General features: G+C 49.8%; 1 protein-coding gene across 1 annotated transcript in view; it reads left to right on the top strand.

Annotated features, from left to right (window-relative positions):
* The window catches only part of fam13a (family with sequence similarity 13 member A), a 131,708-nt gene extending 113,347 nt beyond the window's left edge, over positions 1-18,361 (top strand). Inside the window, exons 15-24 of the mRNA XM_042336444.1 lie at positions 1,436-1,649; positions 3,283-3,421; positions 5,994-6,075; positions 6,439-6,665; positions 7,409-7,492; positions 7,909-8,004; positions 10,948-11,031; positions 15,352-15,548; positions 16,547-16,648; positions 17,904-18,361. Of these exons, the coding sequence (XP_042192378.1) occupies positions 1,436-1,649; positions 3,283-3,421; positions 5,994-6,075; positions 6,439-6,665; positions 7,409-7,492; positions 7,909-8,004; positions 10,948-11,031; positions 15,352-15,548; positions 16,547-16,648; positions 17,904-18,027 (1,349 nt within the window). The 3' untranslated portion in view covers positions 18,028-18,361. The remainder of the gene's footprint in view (positions 1-1,435; positions 1,650-3,282; positions 3,422-5,993; positions 6,076-6,438; positions 6,666-7,408; positions 7,493-7,908; positions 8,005-10,947; positions 11,032-15,351; positions 15,549-16,546; positions 16,649-17,903) is intronic.
* Positions 18,362-18,616: the final 255 nt, after the last annotated feature.

Genomic DNA, 18,616 nt, shown 5'->3' with positions numbered 1-18,616 from the left:
CATTCAGTCCATGGCTATTTGTGGGACATTGCTATGCAGAAATTGGCTGCCGCGTTGATCCACAAAATACACACAGTATATCCTGTGAAGCTTTTTCAGATGTCTCAACAATGTGATCAGTTGCTATTATCAAATGCAAGGAATATTGTTTGTTACTAAATATTGTGCTGAGTGACATCCGCTAAACCGGCACGGACCAAGCATCAATCCTTCTCATTCTGTCTGGCTCAGGCCCTCATGTTTACCTTATTTAAAATTCCTTCTTATTTTCAAGCTCGTTGTTATTTGCCCTTTTAAGGATAGTTGTAGCCTTTTTTTTCCCCACCAGCATCAGATTTTTGTTCCTCTCTCCTAGGTTTCCCCCGACCACTTTGTTTTTTTTTGTTGTGTGTACCGTACATTGTGGGATATATTTTGTTTAAAAAAAATGGCAGAACACCATTCCACCAATGGGAGTAGAAATCCTCGCATTTGAAATAGCACCTTATGTCGTCAAGACATCTCGAAGAGGGAGTAAGGAATGAGTGGAGACTCTTGTGGAATATAAACACTGGCGAGGAGGACGAGTTGGGGCGAGTGGCCTGTTTCTGTGCTGTACATTCTTTGTAAATATGCTAATAGACTTTACAGCCATTTTTATTTCCCTTCCTTTCTATCGAGTCATGATGGGTACCAGATTACGATGACCAGAATTTTGTTTAAAAGGGATCGATGAAGAAACCTGTACCCGGCTCAGACCCGGCTGTTGAGTTTTCATGGGGCTACTTCATCCATCTATATACCTGCGTTCACCCTCCCCCCCCCCACCCCAAAAAAGTATATAGTTTTTCGAAAAGAATTCATGTTTTGATTAGAGAAAATGACTGGGTGTCAGCGGATAATGTAACCTCACCAGGAAGGCTTTATAGCTTTGGAAACTGAGCTTGTTCTGTGATGAAGGAGGGGAGATTAAATGCACGGTCGTGGCTTGTAATTGGATATAGATGTGACCTGCTGCTATCTTCCTGCTATGCAGGAGTTGATTGGACTTATTTTCTTCCTGTCTCGTCTACAGCATCTCTGTCTGTCTGTGTCTGTCTGTCTGTCTGTCTGTCTGCTCACTCTGATTTTTCTTTTATTCTTTTCCTTTTGCTCTTATTAGTGTCGCCTCCCTTCACTTTCCCCTACATTGATTTCAAATCTCTGCTTCAGCAAAACGCTCTTGAGGGTAAGTGCCCCACCCCACCCCCAAACCATTCTTTGAAACTCTGGGGAGAAAAGGAAGATCTTATCCCCACCCCCCCCCCCCCCCCACTTTTCGGCGGCAACGCCCCGCAGCATAAATAGTCACTTGATTTTTTTTTCACAAAAAAAAACGAAAGGAATTTTGGCTGTGGTTTGTGAGAGGTGACCGAAGGCGTTTAATGCTGACGAAAAGCGTCCGATCCCATTTCAGAACCTGTCCCGGCCTTTTCCTCGTGGCAGCGCCCGGAAGCCGAGTCCGAGGAAGCTCGGCTCTCGCCCCAAGCCGGCCGGCTGATCCGCCACCTGCTGGAGGAAGACACCCACCCCATGGTGTCCCCCCGCTTCTACGCCTACGGCCAGAGCCAGCAGTTCCAGAACGATACGGAGGTGCCTCCTTCCCCACCCAACTCGCATTCGTTCATGAGGTGAGTGGCCGGGAAACCGTCGCCTTTTAATTTGTTCTGAAGCCCCGGGGAGCTCTCAGTCCGAGGCGCTGTGAAATTCATATGTTTTTTTTTAAAGAAAATGTTTTTAAATGGGTTGCAGGAGACCAAGATTGTGTGTGTGTGTGTGTGTGTGAGAGTGTGAGAGAGAGAGAGAGAGAGAGAGATATCGAAGCCTGGCCCATAGTTGTGTCTCTGCTCGCTCGGAGAACCTCGGATGCGAGGTTGAACAGTAAAGCAATCACCGGGCCCCCAGGAATGACCGGGTGCAGTGGACCGTGTAACTGAACCTGCAACAACCCGGGCCCAATTCTTTGATGAATCTGTAAATCTGGCATTAGCAAACGAGGATTGGCTGTATTTCTTTGACTGTGTTCCTTTAGCTCCACATCGAACGGTTTCCAGCAGCGCAGCCTCAGACTTCAAACTGAACGTATCTGTATATATATATATATATATATATAGCTGGAGGCTGGTTCCTTCATTTCAGGCTGATGATAGTCTTTCGATCATTTTGTCCTTTTGACACGAGCCTCTTAATTTGGCTGCCTACAAGCATGTACGTGGTGACTGCAAATGGCAGCGATTCCCTCGGTCGTGATGAAGTGCTGTATCGAACGCGAGGATTGCTATCAGTTGTCGGGAACTATTTCATTTCACTCAGGACATCAGCCGAGCGGTGTATTGTTTCCTCCCATTTCTTGCCCTCCCCCGCCGCCCACCCCCAAACAAAGCAAAAGGCGTTCACGCTTGGTCACTTGGAGGGCATTGCGGAATGGAATGCTTTTTACTTGTTGCTCAGGCAGTCGTGTTACGCTCTGTTGCACAGAACTCCCGAAACAGGATCAGGTCTAAACATCAAAATCAGATTGCTAACGCGAACCATCAAAAGATATTTCGCAATCCATTACTGATTTAACATCGCTGTTGATTAGGGTAACTCAGAACTTTTCAATGCATACTTAGAGAGCGAGTGCACAAGATTCTGGAACGGTTGACATAATGCGATCTGTACTATGTTTGTGTCGGACACTTATTTTTTTTTTTGTTCTGAAACGCTTTGCTGCTGTTTTGCCTCTTGGTACGACTCTCTCCACTCAGGGTCAAAGATTCTGGGTTAATACCTATCCCCATTGGGACTTCAGCTCGTGATCCAGGCTAACGCAACAGTACGGTTACTGGTGGAGCACTGGGTCATCAGAGGTACCTCGCTTTGGTTTGAGATCTTAAGCCGTCTTCCCGTTCAGGGTGGATGTTAAAGATCCCTTCCGCCCACAAAATGCACCGTCAGTTCACTTTACAGTATATTCTGTGAAGCGCTCTGAGACGTCTCGAGGACGTGATATAAGGAGCTATATCCAATTGCAAGGATTATTCTTATTATTAACGCTATTCAAAACTCATATGTCCCAGCCACATGTCCCTCAAACTGGCCATTCACTTCATGGCTTTAGTGTCGAACTTGAGGGTCTATAAAACGGTTGCAGTCTCTGCCAACAAAGAAAAAAACTATTTGTTGTAAAAAAAGTACTTGGAGTTTGCGTAAGTGCAAGTTGTCGTTAGTGGAAAGAGACTGTTGCAGTTAACCTGATGCTTTTTTGTGTGCTGTCCCCAGGCGCCGGAGCTCATCCTTGGGCTCGTATGACGATGACAGGGAAGATTTGACCCCAGCGCAGATGAGCAAGAGAATCCAGAACTTGAAGAAGAAGATCAGGAAATTTGAGGAGAAATTTGAAGAGGAGCGGAGATACCGCGTGAGTCGCTTTCAGTGTCGGGGGGTAACTTGTTCACACGGGAGTTTGAGGATTCATTTACAGAACCAGACATTTGTAAACTGTTAGGATTGATAATAACAATAATAATAACAATAATCAACCTGGCATTTGATGCAGCGCCTTATCACGTCTTCGAGACGTCTCAAAGCGCTTCACGGAATATGCCGTAAAGTGAATTGACTGTGTATTTTGTGGGTGAAACGCGGCAGCCAATTGTGCACAGCAGCGTCCGCACACACAGCCGTGGATTGAGCGATTAAAAAAAAATTTATTTGGAAAAGTGATCCGCCAATCAATTAACAACCAGGTTCCTATTTAATCCTTGCATTTGATATAGCGCTTTTCACGTCGGGAGGACGTCCCAAAGCGCTTCACAGAATATACTGTAAAGTGAATTGACTGTATATTTGTGGGCGAACGCGGCAGCCAATTGCGCACAGCAATGTCCCACAAACAGTCGTAGATTGAAAATGACCAATTTATTATTGTTTTTGGTTTTGGAGGGATTATTATTAGGCTCTGTGTGGAGTAAGGAAACTTGCCCAAGGTTTCGCCCTCTGCCTGGAATTGAACTCAGGTCTCTCACTTGCAAAGCGAGTGCTCTAACCACTGAGCTACAGGACTCCAGGACTCTATTTACTGCTAGGGAAGCAGAGGCTTGGGGAGTAAGGAAACTTGTCCTGCTGGGAATTGAGCCCAGGTCCTCGCTCTCGTGAGGCGAGTGCTCTCACCACTGATGTACAGGACTCTGGGTGAGAGGAGAGGACTTCAACCCCAGTTTATAAATTATGGAGCTCAATTGTTTTTTGCTAGAATCTAAGTGAAGGGCCAACGTCTATAGTGTTTCTGCCCCCACCCTTTGAAAGTCCATCCCGCAGTCCCTTTGCCTCGTTCCATCCCTCACCTCCTTCGAGGCCCGCCTCGAGACCCTTCTCTTCGACCGCACCTTCGGTCAACCTCCTACTCTTGACCTCCAGCCCTCCTGATCCCAACCCGCAGCTCGGGTCCAAATCCCTGACTGTCTAGCGCCTCGGCACACGAGAGGCGCTGTAGATATTTTGATGTCGCTTGGATTGGAAAGGAGCGACGGGGGCACTTTAAATGGAAGTGCCAAGCTTGCTGTTTAACAAGCCCGTGATTTGGAGGTAGACAGAAGGTCATCTCCATAATTATGCGCTTATTCAATAGCCGAAAAGGAACAAGCTCCAGAATAGACCTGGAAAGCGGAGGCTGCTAATGTTATTGGAGACCCTTCAGCATCCGGGGTGCGAACAAGAACTTTGCCTTTTAATTGTCAAATTAATTACCCCAGACTTTTAATTGCCTGATCGCCGGGGAGAGTCTCTAGAAACCGTGGCAGGGCAAAGGCATCCACCAGTCCGACTTCCCACGTGATTGCACAACAGTACGATTTACGTGTGTACGGCCCCTTTCGTGCGGCGAGGACCTGTCGGAGCTCTCGTTCAGCGGCAAATCGTTTCAACCCGTCGCCCTGGCAGCCCGATTCCCGAGGCTGAAAACCTCCCACGTTGGCCCTGGTTGGGCGCAGCGGCCGAAGCCGTTTGAAACCCTTCCCCCTCGTCGCTAGAGTTCCCCTCGAGGCTTTCGCGTCGCGAACGCAAGACGAGAGCCGTGAATGAGGAGCGCCGACGGCATGATGCCCTCCACTCTTGGGCGCTGTTGGCTCTGTCCCGTCCGGCCCGTCGGTGCCGTCGGTTGTCCTGTTGCGTCGTGCTGTCGTTCGAGCAGTACGGTGCACGAGGTACGAGGCTTGCTGCGACGCGAGCTCCCCTTCCCCACGAGTCGGAGCCCTAGAGCGAGGGCAGCCACGCGGGAAAACTCTGGCCCGGGGGAGGAGCCAGCGGGGCCTGGGAACCATTTTTATATAAGAGTCCGTGTGGTGGTGGTGGGGGGGGGAAACCACACACACACACGCACACGCACCAGTGCAAACTGCTTGTGCCTGAATCCATCAAGGAAGCCTTTGTCCAATCTCTTACAATAGGCTTAAAGCAGTAGTGTAGTGGTCGGAAGTAGCTCATGGGGCTGCCAGGAGGCACCTGTGTTTCCCCCCCACTCCCTTCTCCTCCCCGAACGTTCGCGCGAGTCCAGGCAAGTCTGCATTTTGATGCAGTGACGAGGAAGTTACTGGTGTCGGACGTCGTTACGCTCCGCACGTCTGCAGCAGAAAATAAAAAAAATCAACGCGGAAGAAAAAGAAATGGGTTAACAGGACTTTGTGAACGCCCCGTCCCATAGCTGCTTTCAAAGCATACGACTCCTTTGCAAACCCAATTTTTGGGGTTGTTTGTTTTAAAAGGCATTACTCTTGCTTCGGCTATTATGCTCTCTGCTAACTGTCCAACTACTTCGCAAAAGTTTTCATTTTCACCATCTTGGTCGAGATTTGCTGACGGCCAGTTCATCCAACCCTTTGTTAGATTCCTTATCTGTCTCGTGCACAGCTTGGATCTCTTCTTCCTCCAAAATTTTCGGTTGACTGTACCCCTCCTCCCCATTTATTTAAGCTCGTTATGTTTCTTTTCCTCAGCCGTCCCACAGCGACAAAGCCACAAATCCTGAAGTGCTGAAATGGATGAATGAACTTGCTAAACTGCGTAAACAACTGAAAGGTAGCTACGATTCTGCTTACACACACACACACACACACATACACGCACACACATCCACGCCAGTCGGCTTGTTGAAGCCTGTGTATCGGATGTGTGTAAAAGAGCCTGTGCTCAATCTGATGTGAAGGATTCTACGTAGAGCACATTGAGCGAGTGTCGTGTCGTGTTTTTTTACCTTGATACTTCAGAAGCTTGAGTCATACGTCTGGCAATTTTTCTTGAGGTCTCTTCTGTGCCACGTTGTGTAAAATAAGCATTGCATGTTTTTCACAACAAAAAAAAAAGTTGCCAAAGGTGCTGCAAGCTCCTCGCTGCCAGGCGAGAGCGCATTTCACCGCCCGACTCTGTTTTTTAACGTGCCAGATGTGAAGTTGAACGTGTCGGAGGAGGACTTGGCTCCTCAGGTTCGGCAACGCAGCAACACTCTCCCGAAGAGCTTCGGGTCGCAGCTGGAAAAGGGGCCCGAGCAGGAGAAGAAGCCGGACGTTGCCGAGAGAGCGCAGAAACCCACTGTGGACACCACGCTGGAGAGTATCCTGAAGAAACTGCAGGAAAAGCGTGTCGAAATGCAGCGCTCCGAGGACATCAAGGTAACCTTGGCCCGTGGAGACGTAGTCCACCAGCGCACCTTACCAACCTTCCAACAGCTCAGTGAATCCGCCACTCCAGTTCTCGCTCTCGAGGGATTGGATGGATGGGGATGAGGCAAAGGGAAAGTGATGGAGATGGGAAAGAGGGGCTGGAAGTGAGGGGGGGGTGGGGGTGGGGGGGAAACAATGGCGTGCAGTTTCTAGAGAACAGCCATAATATTAATAGTAATAATCCTTGCATTTGATATAGCGCTTTTCACGTCTTTGAGACGTCTCAAAGCGCTTCACAGAATAGACTGTAAAGTGAATTGACCATATATCTGTGGTCATAGTGAGAAGTGGTGTATTTCACCGTCAACGAAAGCAGCTTCCGGGGGACCGGTCAGGGCTGTTTTGCCGGCTTTTGTGAACTTAACTTCGTTGAGGACGACCTCTGACCTTACGAGCGGTGCTTATTGCCCTGGAAATTGGCCATTTTGTACTGGCTTTGGTTTGTGGGGGGGGGGGGGGCGGACATCGGATCTGGACAGGCGTGTTAGCGCAGGCCTGCGCCGTAGTAATCTCCGAGGTATTTTTCTCACGCGCTCACTTTATCGAGGATCTAATAAAAGCTGCTCCTTGCGTGGACTGTCTCGCTGCCCTTCTGGCGGGGTGGGGTGGGGGGGGGGGCGTCTCCCAACTGCTTTCACTGTTGCTCTCAATTCATTGGTGCTTTTATCCTTTTTGTGTCCCCCTCTGAACAGGACATGACCCGAGACCAGATATCCGAGGAAAAAGTGGCTCTTCAGAAAGGTCTTCTATATTACGAAAGCATCCACGGGCGCCCGGTAAGTGTGGCCGTCGGTCTGCGAGCTGTGGGGTTCGAGCTGTGCCACCCTTCGGGACTCGTTTACGAATGATTGGTCTCGAGGCTTAAATTGCTTGCAAATTTATCTTTAGAACGTGCCCATTACATGGTGGGGGGGCGCTTAACGAAAATGGCTTGGCACCCGAGCTGGGGGTGGGTGGGAGCCGGTTGGAGGGGGTTAGTTGGGGGGAGGGTTAATGAGGAGACGGATGACCAAAAGCGCGATCGAAGAGGTAGGCCTTGAGGCGGACCTTGAACGAGGTGAGGGAGGTATATTAGCCGAGGTTCGAATGAACATGGAGCCTTATTCAAATGCCTGTCTGGTCCTGGTGGGGAAAATGGATCAATGCAAGGGGTGCAGGAAGCCTGGTGAGAAACCTCTCTGTGCGTCCACAGGTCACAAAGAGCGAGAGGTTGGTGATGAAGCCTCTCTACGACCGTTACCGACTGGTGAAGCAGATCCTGTCCAGGGCAACCACCATCCCCGTCATTGTAAGTACCCGTTGCTGTATGTAATGTAGCTCGTTACTGGTAGAGACGGCGTGAGAGATTGTGTTCAAAGCCAAGCTGGAAATGCCAAGACCACGAGCCCTGGAGGTTCTCCTGTGAAGTAACTAAGGTCCGCACACTGGTTAATGTTCAGAAAGCACGGTGACCGGGGAAATCTTGCCGGTTTGGGCATCTTAGTTTCTCAATTATTCTTTTTCGCGTCACTGTGCGTAACGAGGCTGTCCCGGAGCAGAAACGGGTGTGTGTCCCCTGAACGTCGAGTCCCAAAGTAGCGCGGGGCGTTTTATCGCATTTCCATTGCCGGCGTTTTCGTTTGCGATTGCTAGATTCCGAGCCCTGCCGCCCCTCTGTTCAATGTTAATCTACGCAAACGTAGCGCTCGCAAGATCACGCGAAGCTGCACAGGCTGCAAGTGTGACGTTTGCTCGTCCGGTCGTTCGTGTGTAACCGTGGTCGGTGGTGGGGGGGGGGAGTGGGGGGTGAAATGTGTGCGGCTCTCTGACAGGAGAACTGAGCGGCCTTTGCGATAGTCACTCCTTGAGAAATCGTTGCTCTGAGAGTTCCAGGAGACGAGGCGACATTCCACTTACTTCCGTTGGCTACAGATCTCTGTTCCAGACAATCGCATCCATTTCAATTTACCACGAAGAGACACGTGACTGTCTTTGCCGGCGTTCTGGGCAGAACCCCCCCCCCAAAAAAAAATTTCAGCTTGCACACGAGGTCCCTACCTGTTGGGCTGGTTTTCTATCCGATTAACTGCGATTGTCTAAACTTTAGTGGGTGAACGGTACACAAGCAGATCGCCGTTGACTGCTCGGGATGAGGTAGTAAAAGTGCCGTTGATTTGCCTCCAGGGTGAATTGCGGAGCTTTACCTTGCCTTCGCCAACAGGAACTTCTTTATTTTCGTTTCGATATTATCCGTGAATTGTTGTGCTCATCGAGATGGGATGAAACAGCAAAGTAAGGGCGGGGGGGGCGGGTGGGGGGGTGGGTTGGAAACGGAGCTCTTGTTCCCCAAGGTTATTTCTCATTCGAGGCATGCAATGTCAGCGTCAGCAAAAGCACATCAGGAATAGCAAAGGTTAAACCCAGAGGGTAACCACCGCACTCTGCTCTCCAAGCGGAAACTCTTGTTCTCCCGTTTCCCACATCAGACATCCAATATCTTCGCTGAATGAGCTCCTAAACATAGTGGCCGGTGAACCCCATGAGGGAGGGAGGGAGGGAGTTTTCAGCTCTTGCAATTTTAAACAAACAAAAAAAAGTAATGTAATATGGGGAGATCTTCGTTCTCCTGGTGTTAACTCTCAGACACTATTTCAAATGAGAACATTTAATCAAACGTTATGCCTATGTTTTCCCTTCGCTTTTTTTCTCTCCGTGTTCCTTTGTTTTAAACTCTTGTTTCTGTTAACACGCGGATTGGCTTATATTGAAGGTCCCCCTGCGGACCTGTAACCAGCTTCCCGCAAACTTTTCTATATAAATATATATTATATATAAAAAAGACTGACTTCAGGTTATCGGCTGACACCATTTCCTCCTCACTGCACATGTCAGAGAGACAAAATTTTGTCAGTGGTGACCTGATGACCCGGAAATCGGCCGTTTTTGTCTTCTTTTTTGCCCAGGAAAACAACTTTCTGCTTTCGTGCCCAGTGACCTCACCAGTCAGCACCTTAAAACACCGGTCACAATTTTATTGACCCCCCCCCACCCCCCCCACCACCCTCCTCCCGCTGCCACATTATATTTAAGGCTTCACTATATTTTCTAACTTTTAACATGGGCAGAGGGTAGCTTTCCCCCGGTCCCCTCCCTCGCTGCTACTGTCCATTTTGAAAACGTCCCAATTTAATTTTAACCCGAGTTGCTACGTTGGCTAGAAGCCAGTTTATGGCAAACGGCAAGTTGAAAGACTGGTGATCTGACAGGGGCCCATCATAGGGAATCCAGCATCTCGACGAGCACAATATTCGTTTGAAGCAACATTTCCGTCCACGTGAGCCATAGCACTGTTCAGCACAAGCCCCGATTTCATCAGGGCCTTCTGTCAAAAGCTCCCGAGGAGTAAATGTGAACAACGAGACTATCTCGGACTTAACCGAATTTTTCTTTTTCTTTTTCCTTTTAAAAACTGCACTGTTTGAGGTATTTGAATGTTGACTCGATTGCGTTCCGTTAGGCAGTACGATATTTGCAAGAATCCTCTACTGAACTCTGAAGGCTCTTGAAATGGTGTGTGTTTCTTTTTTTGTTTACCTGAGGTTGAACGAGTCCTCAGTGCTAACAGCGCTGTTTCCAGTCGTCGACAAGAGACGGGTTGGAGGACATGTGCCAAATTTAGGAGTTTTATCCAGGCTTTTTTTGGGTGGGGAGGGGGTGGGAGCGCGGAGGAGAGGGTTCTTGACCTGTTGCCTAACATGACTTACGTGAGAGAACATTTCAACTACTCTTTATTTAAGAGTTTGCTAAAGCTTCGGATTCTCTCGGGGGAGATCAAAAATAGAATTGAACATGGAAGCCTGTCAACACTGGGGGAGGGAGGGGAGGGATTGGGAGGCTGGGATTTGACTCTGATTTACAGTCCGGACGTACCACAAAGTAATGAAGTAACAGTGGCCTAACAGAATAATGCGGAGTAACAGAGAAGCAAGCGCTGGAGTGTCTGCTGGCCTCTCAAAGTCTGCCTTGGGCCACCCAGAAAAGCTCCACGCATTTTATCCTGGTGTTTCCTGCCTCCTTCCCCATTCTCCCCACATCCGCGCGCGCGCGCGCACGCACGCACGCACTGAGCAAAGTTGGGGGAATTGTGCTCTGATCAAGCCGACTGAGCTGTAGGAAATGAGTATTTGCTGCTGTTTTGGCCTTCGGGGTGCTGGGGCGAAGGAATGTAACATGCTTGTTAACACCATCACAGGGTTCCCCTTCCAACAAGCGAAGAAGCCCTTTGCTGCAGCCAATTATCGAGGGCGAAACTGCTTCATTCTTCGAGGATCCAAAGGTGAAAACCTCCCTCCCCCACCCCCCGCCCCCCGCCCCCCCCCCGGCGTTCACTAATTGCTGATCTTTCCAGACGTTCCAATCCTCTTGGTTTCCTTGATTGTTACCAGTTTGATGATTTTACCTGTAGTGCCTGTCCGTGACGCTGAGAATCATTAATGGCTACAAATGCAGGCTCTAACCTGATGTGATTTGCAACGGCTTCTTTAATGATCTGTTAATCAAAGCGAAGAAGTATTGTGTGCGTTTTAAGCAGCAAAAAAAAACGAGGGCGGGGACTCAAAGCGACAACATCCGTCGGGGGTTGAGGCTTCGGGTTGGTTTGGGGTTCGGGAGGATTGGGTGGAGGGTCCCAATGGCTTCAGCAGGGAGGGGAGTAAATGAACGGGGGTTAAATGGGAACAATCTAGTAACAATAATAATCCTTGCCTTTGAGATATCGCCTTATCACGTCCTCCAGGCGTCTCAAAGCGCTTCACAAGTGTATACTGTACAGTGAGTATCTCGGCGACGTGGCCACCAGTCCCTCAAATGAAATTTGTCATTTGTTTCGTGGCTGATTTTGGGACATTGCTGTGCGCAATCGGCTGCCGCATTTTGCCCACAAAATATAAAGTCAATTTACTTAACAGTATATCCTGTGAAGCGCTTTGAGACGTCTCAATGAGGTGATAAGGCGCTGTATTAAAAGCAAGAATTATTAATATTAGTATGATTATAGAGATCTAATTGTAAGGGGAACATCAGTTTTGACAAGTTATGTACAGTGAAATCCAACGTAGAATACTTTCCCTTCGTGAAAGCCTGGCCAAACTGTTGAGCGCATGATTGAGACTTGTGTTTTCACAGCAGATTGGGCCCCAATTTAAGACGTCTTAAATCGGGCTCCAGTCACGGATATTCAAAAGGGGACCAGTGTGCAGTGAGTCTGCAGTTAATTGTACATTTTACTCTCTGTCCATCTGTTCTGTGATTCATCGTGTTATGGATGTGATCTCTCTGGCAGCTGTTTAAGTTGTGCAATTCCAAGCTGGAAGTATCTGAAAGCATTTCTCCAGCCCCTCTTTCCCCTCCTCCTCCTCCCCCTTCTCCCCCCCCCGCCCCCCCTCGCCGCCCCCCGAAAGGATCTTTGGGGATAACATTTTGCTTGTGCCGGTCGGAGTGAATTTAACCGTTTCCCTTGAGGGAAAAGATCCATTCTATTCGCACGTCGACCAGAGTGGCAGGAGCGACGCTGCCCCACCCACTGGGCTGGCACCCACGTTCTCTGGCGTCGGGATCCGCAAGGCTGATTGGGCGCCGGTGCCCGTCGGGATTGGCAATGGAAACCGGGCCGTGGCTTTGCCGGGATAATTAGCCATTGGTGTCACGCTCTGCTTTGCTCTGCTGCACTGACCTCATTAAAAACGTGCACCGGTTGCCTGCACCGCACCGATCCACCTTGCGCCCGGAGCAAGATCAAAATCTGCCCGGGTCTCGACCTCTCTTCTCCAGGATTTCCTTCCACTCCCACCACCGCCGCCGCCACCACCACCACCACCCCCGCACTTTGATGCGCTTCACAGGGTAAAAGATTAAAGGGCCAGGCTGCCAGCAAACCAAACATTGCCTGTGGCGCCTGCAGTGAGCACGTCCCTGATTATTAATGAGAGGCTCTGAGATCAATGAGTTTCCGTTTCTAGCTCGCCGGATATTTTTTTCTCTCTCTCTCTCTCTGGAATCTGTAACCGTTTTCCCTTTCGCTCCGGTTATTAACTGACTTGCCCAGAATCAGACCCAGCCTATGTGCCCGGATGGTTGTCTACACGGACCAGATTAAGACTTGAGGGGAGCGATGCTTTGAAAGAGAATCGGTGCATTTTTTTTTAAAGTCTGCCAGTACATCTCTCTCCCTGAAGCCTGAAAGGATTACTGTATCCATCCATCGTGTTGCTCTGCTGAGAGGAAGTTATTGATTTTTTTTTTTGCTGTAGGTCACTGAGTAGCTCCTGAGGCTTTTTTTGTTTTTTGGCCTGGATTAACGAATTGTCTGCTCCCCGCCCCCTTCTGCTATTGAGCCAGAGTTGACTGCTCCTGGTTGCGAAACATGATGCCAAACACACGTGTCCCGCTCCTCCAAACGCACGCACGCACACGCGCGCGCGCACACACACAAACTCTCTCTCGCAATGTTTCTGGCTGCTCTTTACGCAGGTTCTATTCATCGCGCTGAGAGCACTGATGAGTGTCTCTGTCCTTTAAACGCTTGCACCTTCCCTGTGAGAATGCAGTGGTAAAATGCCAGAGCTTCTTTTGCATGCGCGCGAGTGCATGTGCGTGTGCGTGTGTGTGCGTGCGCAACTGTAAAACATTTTGACGTGACGGGAGCTAATACCTTCACAGCAGCGACGCGGTTTTGTTCAGGCTTGTTATCAGACTTCAGGAACGTTTGCTTTTAGTGCCGAGCCTTTACTGGGCATCTCCGAGCAGCATGGGTCGTAAGTATCTGTTGTCCTGCGTTCAAAGAGTCCAGCACCTTGGGCGCTGGTTGACGGCAGACCCGGGAAGCTGCGGTGACTTTTGTGCTCCAGGGTTTGCCCTCTTGCGAGAGATTGGCACTAGCGTTTTGTGTCAGACTCGTGGAGGCATGTTCTGTGGCGTGTGCTTAACGTGTTCAGTGTGCGGAATAAGACCCAGTTACTTTGCTGTGCAGTACACATGTAACCGTTGGTATTTTCAGAGTGTACCATCTTCCCCTTTGAAAGAGTTTAAAACACCCCTTTCTTTATATATATATATATATATAAAAAGTTCTGTTTTCTGGTGAATTTATGAACCCTTTATATCCTTTATTTTTTAAAAAAACAATCCAAATGAGAGACCTAATTGGCATCAACCAAACCGGGTTCAGAGGTTAGAATAACGGCTGCTGGATTGATACCCAACTCGCTTGACTCAGATTGGAATAAATAAACAAGAATAGCAATGGGAATCGCTTTCCATTGCGGTGGAGCAGTTACTCGATGGGATTTTTGTGGGGTGGTGGGGGGTGTTTGTGGGGGAAGGAAATGCTTGAGAGAGAGAGAGAGAGAGAGAGCGCGAGTATCATTGCAGAGGGTAAATGAGAGCGGGGTGGCTTGGTTTGCAGGACACACTGCAGGAAAGCAGCTGCCAGCATATGAGTCGGTGTTGAATTGGGATCGGTTCCGGTCCTGCTACCTTTCGAGGCTGCGAGGAATTTTTCGGGTGCGGCTGGTTCAAGAGCGTGTTGTCTGGTTAGGTTATGCCACGGCTGCTTCTGAGCTTCAACTGGACAGGAGTGTTGGCCCAGCTGCTCATCACTGGCTTCTACCTTTAGGGAGTGCGGTGTACTGGCTGCGCACACTTCAGGTGTAGTCCATCTGCCCCGTTAGTTACCATAGTGCTGACTGTTTCACCGGAGCACAGACTGTCGAGAGCTGTCTGCACGGGATCGCAGGTGTCCGGCTGGATTTCACCACGCTGACTGTGAGCCCCGAGCTACGGTGGGCAGGGTGGGGGAGCAGGGGGGAAGCTGAGGAGGGCGGGGGAAGGTGGCCAAAAGCATGGTCAAAGGTAGCTAAACGCCTGGTCAAGGGTAGGTCACAAGGCGGGTTTTCAAGGCTAAAAGCAGCAGGGTGAGGAAGAGAACACGGGGATGGAGTTCCAGAGAGCGGAGGGAGCTAAACGGCTGAAAGCTCGGCCACCGCTGATGGTGAGAGGGCAGGTCGGGCGGGGGCAGGTTTGCTGAGCTGAGAGAGCTGCGTAGCTTGTAGCAAGTATACAGGGGGACAGTGCCCGTTTTTAAAAAAAAAACAATCGCAGCGATCGGCTCTGGACCGGCGGGTTGCATCCGGTGCCGGGGCGCAAGTTCACTCTCGCTTTTGGCAATGTTTTGGTGATGTGACTTGCCGCCAAAAAAACAATCCATCGCGTAGCAGAGTTCCTGCAGGCGGAGAGTTCCGACAGGATTGCTTGTTACGGATCCACGTTAACTGTTGGAAGTTGGACACCACCTTCCCTTCTCCGCCCCCCCCCCCCCACCACCCCACCCTCCAGTAGGTTAATAGTTGCGTTGTGTGACCAATAGAAGATGGTATACCTGATGGAAAGTACCAGGTTGGCCCTCCACTTTGTCCTGCTGTTCCACGACGGGTGCTTTGTGTCGTTTCGCCGAATACCTACCCGCCAATGGTATGTTTGTTTGTTTGTTGACAACGTCCTCCCGTTGCCTGGCTTTAATCTCCCTCCTCGGACTATTGGACGTTCAATTGGGTTTTTCTTTTATTAATGACCGAGCCCCGGCGTGGCTTTTGTTCTTCAGGAGGAGGAGGACGGCTCGGAGGAGGACTGCAACGCCAAGCCCGACTTCACGGTCCCGGTGAAGCCAGTCCTGACCATTCGCAGCTTCCTGGACCAGCTGGACGATGAGGCAGAGGGCTTCGTGTCACCCGTGGACGAGAAGGCGGCTGGCAAATGCACCCTTGATTTGAGGCTTTCTAACCTGCACTCAGCATCCATGTGAGTCAAAAATACAACTGCGTTCCCCCCACCCCACCCCTGTTCTTATCTCAGTCCTAGTCACATCTCCTCTCCTCCTGACTTGCAGGCATTGCCTTAGCCTCCCTCTGTCCTCACACTGTTATTCTTCCTTGAGTTCAACCTCAGCCTTCGTGCATCTCTGCTCTTGTCCTGTTTACCCCTCGCGCGCTCTCTCTCTCTCTCTCTCTCTCTTTCTCCCTCTCGCTCTCTCCTAGCAAGTGGAAATGGACGTGGCTTTGGATGCTCAGCTTCCAATTGGCTGGTGCTAATCACGTTGGGATCAGTCTCCTCTTTCTTTCTTCAGCTACACTATAAAAGTAAATTTTTGAAAGATTATTTTTGGGATCATTGAAACTCCTTTTCCCCCAAACCCAGCTCATTCTGTGTGTCTGATCCTTGTGAGTACTTAGTACTGATTGTACAGTCAGTTTTAGTGGCTCAGAGAATTTTGCCTTGTCACTCAGCTGCATAAAAAGGTCGGTTGGGTGTTGCGGAGGGATATTAATAATAATCCTTGCATTTGATATAGCGCTTTTCACGTCGGGAGGACATCCCAAAGCGCTTCACAGAACACACTGTAAAGTGAATTGACTGTATATTTGTGGGCGAACGCGGCAGCCAATTGCGCACAGCAATGTCCCACAAACAGTCGTAGATTGAAAATGACCAATTTATTATTGTTTTTGGTTTTGGAGGGATTATTATTAGGCTCTGTGTGGAGTAAGGAAACTTGCCCGAGGTTTCGCCCTCTGCCTGGAATTGAACTCAGGTCTCTCACTTGCAAAGCGAGTGCTCTAACCACTGAGCTACAGGACTCCACAAAGAGATTGCATGGCCGAAAGGGCCTTCTTCATCCAGACCGTTCTCATGACGTGCATCTCAATCTCTATAAGAGGAGAAAACTAGTCATTTCTACCTTCTCGTCGGTCTGCAGTAACGTAACGCACTGACTAACATTTTCCTCTTGATGTCGTTAGGCCCGAACTGCTGGAGCAGCTACAGGAAGCCAGAACAGACAAGAAAAGGCTCCGCAAGACTCTGCGGGACTTTGAAGACACGTTTTTTCAGGAAAACGGAAGGTAGATTTTCACGAGGCATCAGTCGACAGTTTGGGGATGATGGGGGGTGGGGGGGGGGGGCGGAGAGGGGAAATGGATGATTCATAAACCATTTTTTTCTATAATTCCAATAACTTTGAGGAACATGGCTGTGAGAGAGATACAGCATTGCATTGCTCGCTGTGCAGAAACCGTGCTGGTTCTTCTAATTAAACCGAGGAGTACCTTAACCATCTGAGGACCCAAAGCCCCGTCTCGCACTGGCTTAGGTTCTATATCTGGTTCCGCTCTTGCAGTAAGAGCTGTGATGACGTTGAGTGACCGGAGACTCGATGCTCTGTTCAGTTACACATTGGCTGCCCTTTACGTGGCCCTCAAGTGAAACCTGATCATGTACAGTAAGCGGGCACTTGCGTAGGGGATGGATAGTTTCCTGCTGCTCTGGCAGAGCGACTCGAGGAGGAGGAGCCCAGCAGGTTAACTGACCAGGGAAGCTCCCAGCTTCGAGCAGCTTTCGTTTCAAACCTATTCCTCCCGTGTCTACCGAGAAATGCTCGAATGGAACGGCGTATTAGTGGCGTGGAGAGTATGCTAAGTGTGCCAGTGTCAGATGCTTTGCACAGATCAGCCCCTGACAGAGAAACGATTGAGTACTCGGAAGTCTCGATGCTCTGTACGGGTACCAGTAAATGCCTTCACCTTTAATACTCGGTTGGTGATTGTTTACACCAATAATTAATCACTAGGGAGACCAACAATGATGTCTAGTCCTCACATCGTTCCTGGTCTTATTGGGGGGAGGGGAGAGTGACCTCACGGCTGTGATTTCACGCTCGGGTGTAGTCGCGAGCTCCAGATATCTGAATCCCCTAATTAAATGAAATCCTTCCGTCTTCTGTTCTGTCACGTCGGGTGCCTTGACACAAGCAGAAACCCACCGCCGCATCTGTAGAAATTTATAGCGCAGATGAAGGCCAGTCAGCACCTTCCGTCTGCACCGGCTCCTTCAAGAGCAATCATTCCTTTCCCATTTACCTGCATTCGCATGTTCCTGCCTTTATAGTCGGTTTAGCCAGTTGTCCAATGTTCAATATATAAACAGCATCAGCTGCACCAATGTGGAGTCATTGCTTTTCAGTGGGAGCGGAAGAAACAACCCAAAGGGATTGTATCAAGTACAAAGATTATTATTATTATGAACAAAAAACACACACACACTCTTGCTCGCTCTAGCCGTGTATTCAAGTCGCTCTCGTTTTGCTTTTCTTTTCCATAGAAACGTGCAGAAAGAAGATCGTGCGCCTATGACCGAGGAGTACAACGAGTACAAGCACGTCAAGGCAAAGCTGAGGCTCCTGGAGGTGCTCATAAGCAAGCAGGATTCTTCAAAGGTCGTATGAATCCTGAACTGGTCAGGGCATTTCCAGATTTCGTTGCCACTTGTACTTGGCAAGGTGGTCGGTCCCGCAGAGAAACACTGGCTGGAGGGGCCATTGTGGGTTCTTGCTGTGCAGTGCACCGTAGCGAAGGCTGATGACAGTGTATTTACTGCCCCCCTGCCGGCCTTGCCTGCCTGCTTGCCCGCCTACACACCCACGCACCATCCTTTGGAGAAAGATGACCCGACAGCAAGCGATGGACCACAATTGCAGACGCCTCTAATCTGAGAAGGGTTTGCTATCCACCCAGTGATTACTGCTGCCAAACCTCTCAGCTTTTCTGAGAATCAAAATGTCCAGATGAGGGCGGGCGGTGGGGTTGGGGTGGGGGGGGGGGGGGGGGGAGGGCGCGGGGATGAAGAAATGCGTTGATTTTTTTTGGGCTGGTGGACAAAACGGTTTGAGAAGCTGCGGTGGATGGTTCCCAAACCGAATAGTTGCATGAACGTCATCTGGTCCCCCTAACCACTGCGCGGCCCTTCAGTGACTGCCCTGAACCACGCAATCACCGTGGGCTGATCCGCCCGAGTAAACAGTCGTTTGGGCGCCG

The sequence above is a fragment of the Callorhinchus milii genome, unplaced genomic scaffold (genome assembly GCF_018977255.1).
Source record: "Callorhinchus milii isolate IMCB2004 unplaced genomic scaffold, IMCB_Cmil_1.0 Scaffold1, whole genome shotgun sequence".
Lineage (NCBI taxonomy): Eukaryota > Metazoa > Chordata > Chondrichthyes > Chimaeriformes > Callorhinchidae > Callorhinchus > Callorhinchus milii.
Note: the sequence above shows the minus strand (reverse complement) of the source record. Positions and strands in the feature narration are given on the sequence as shown.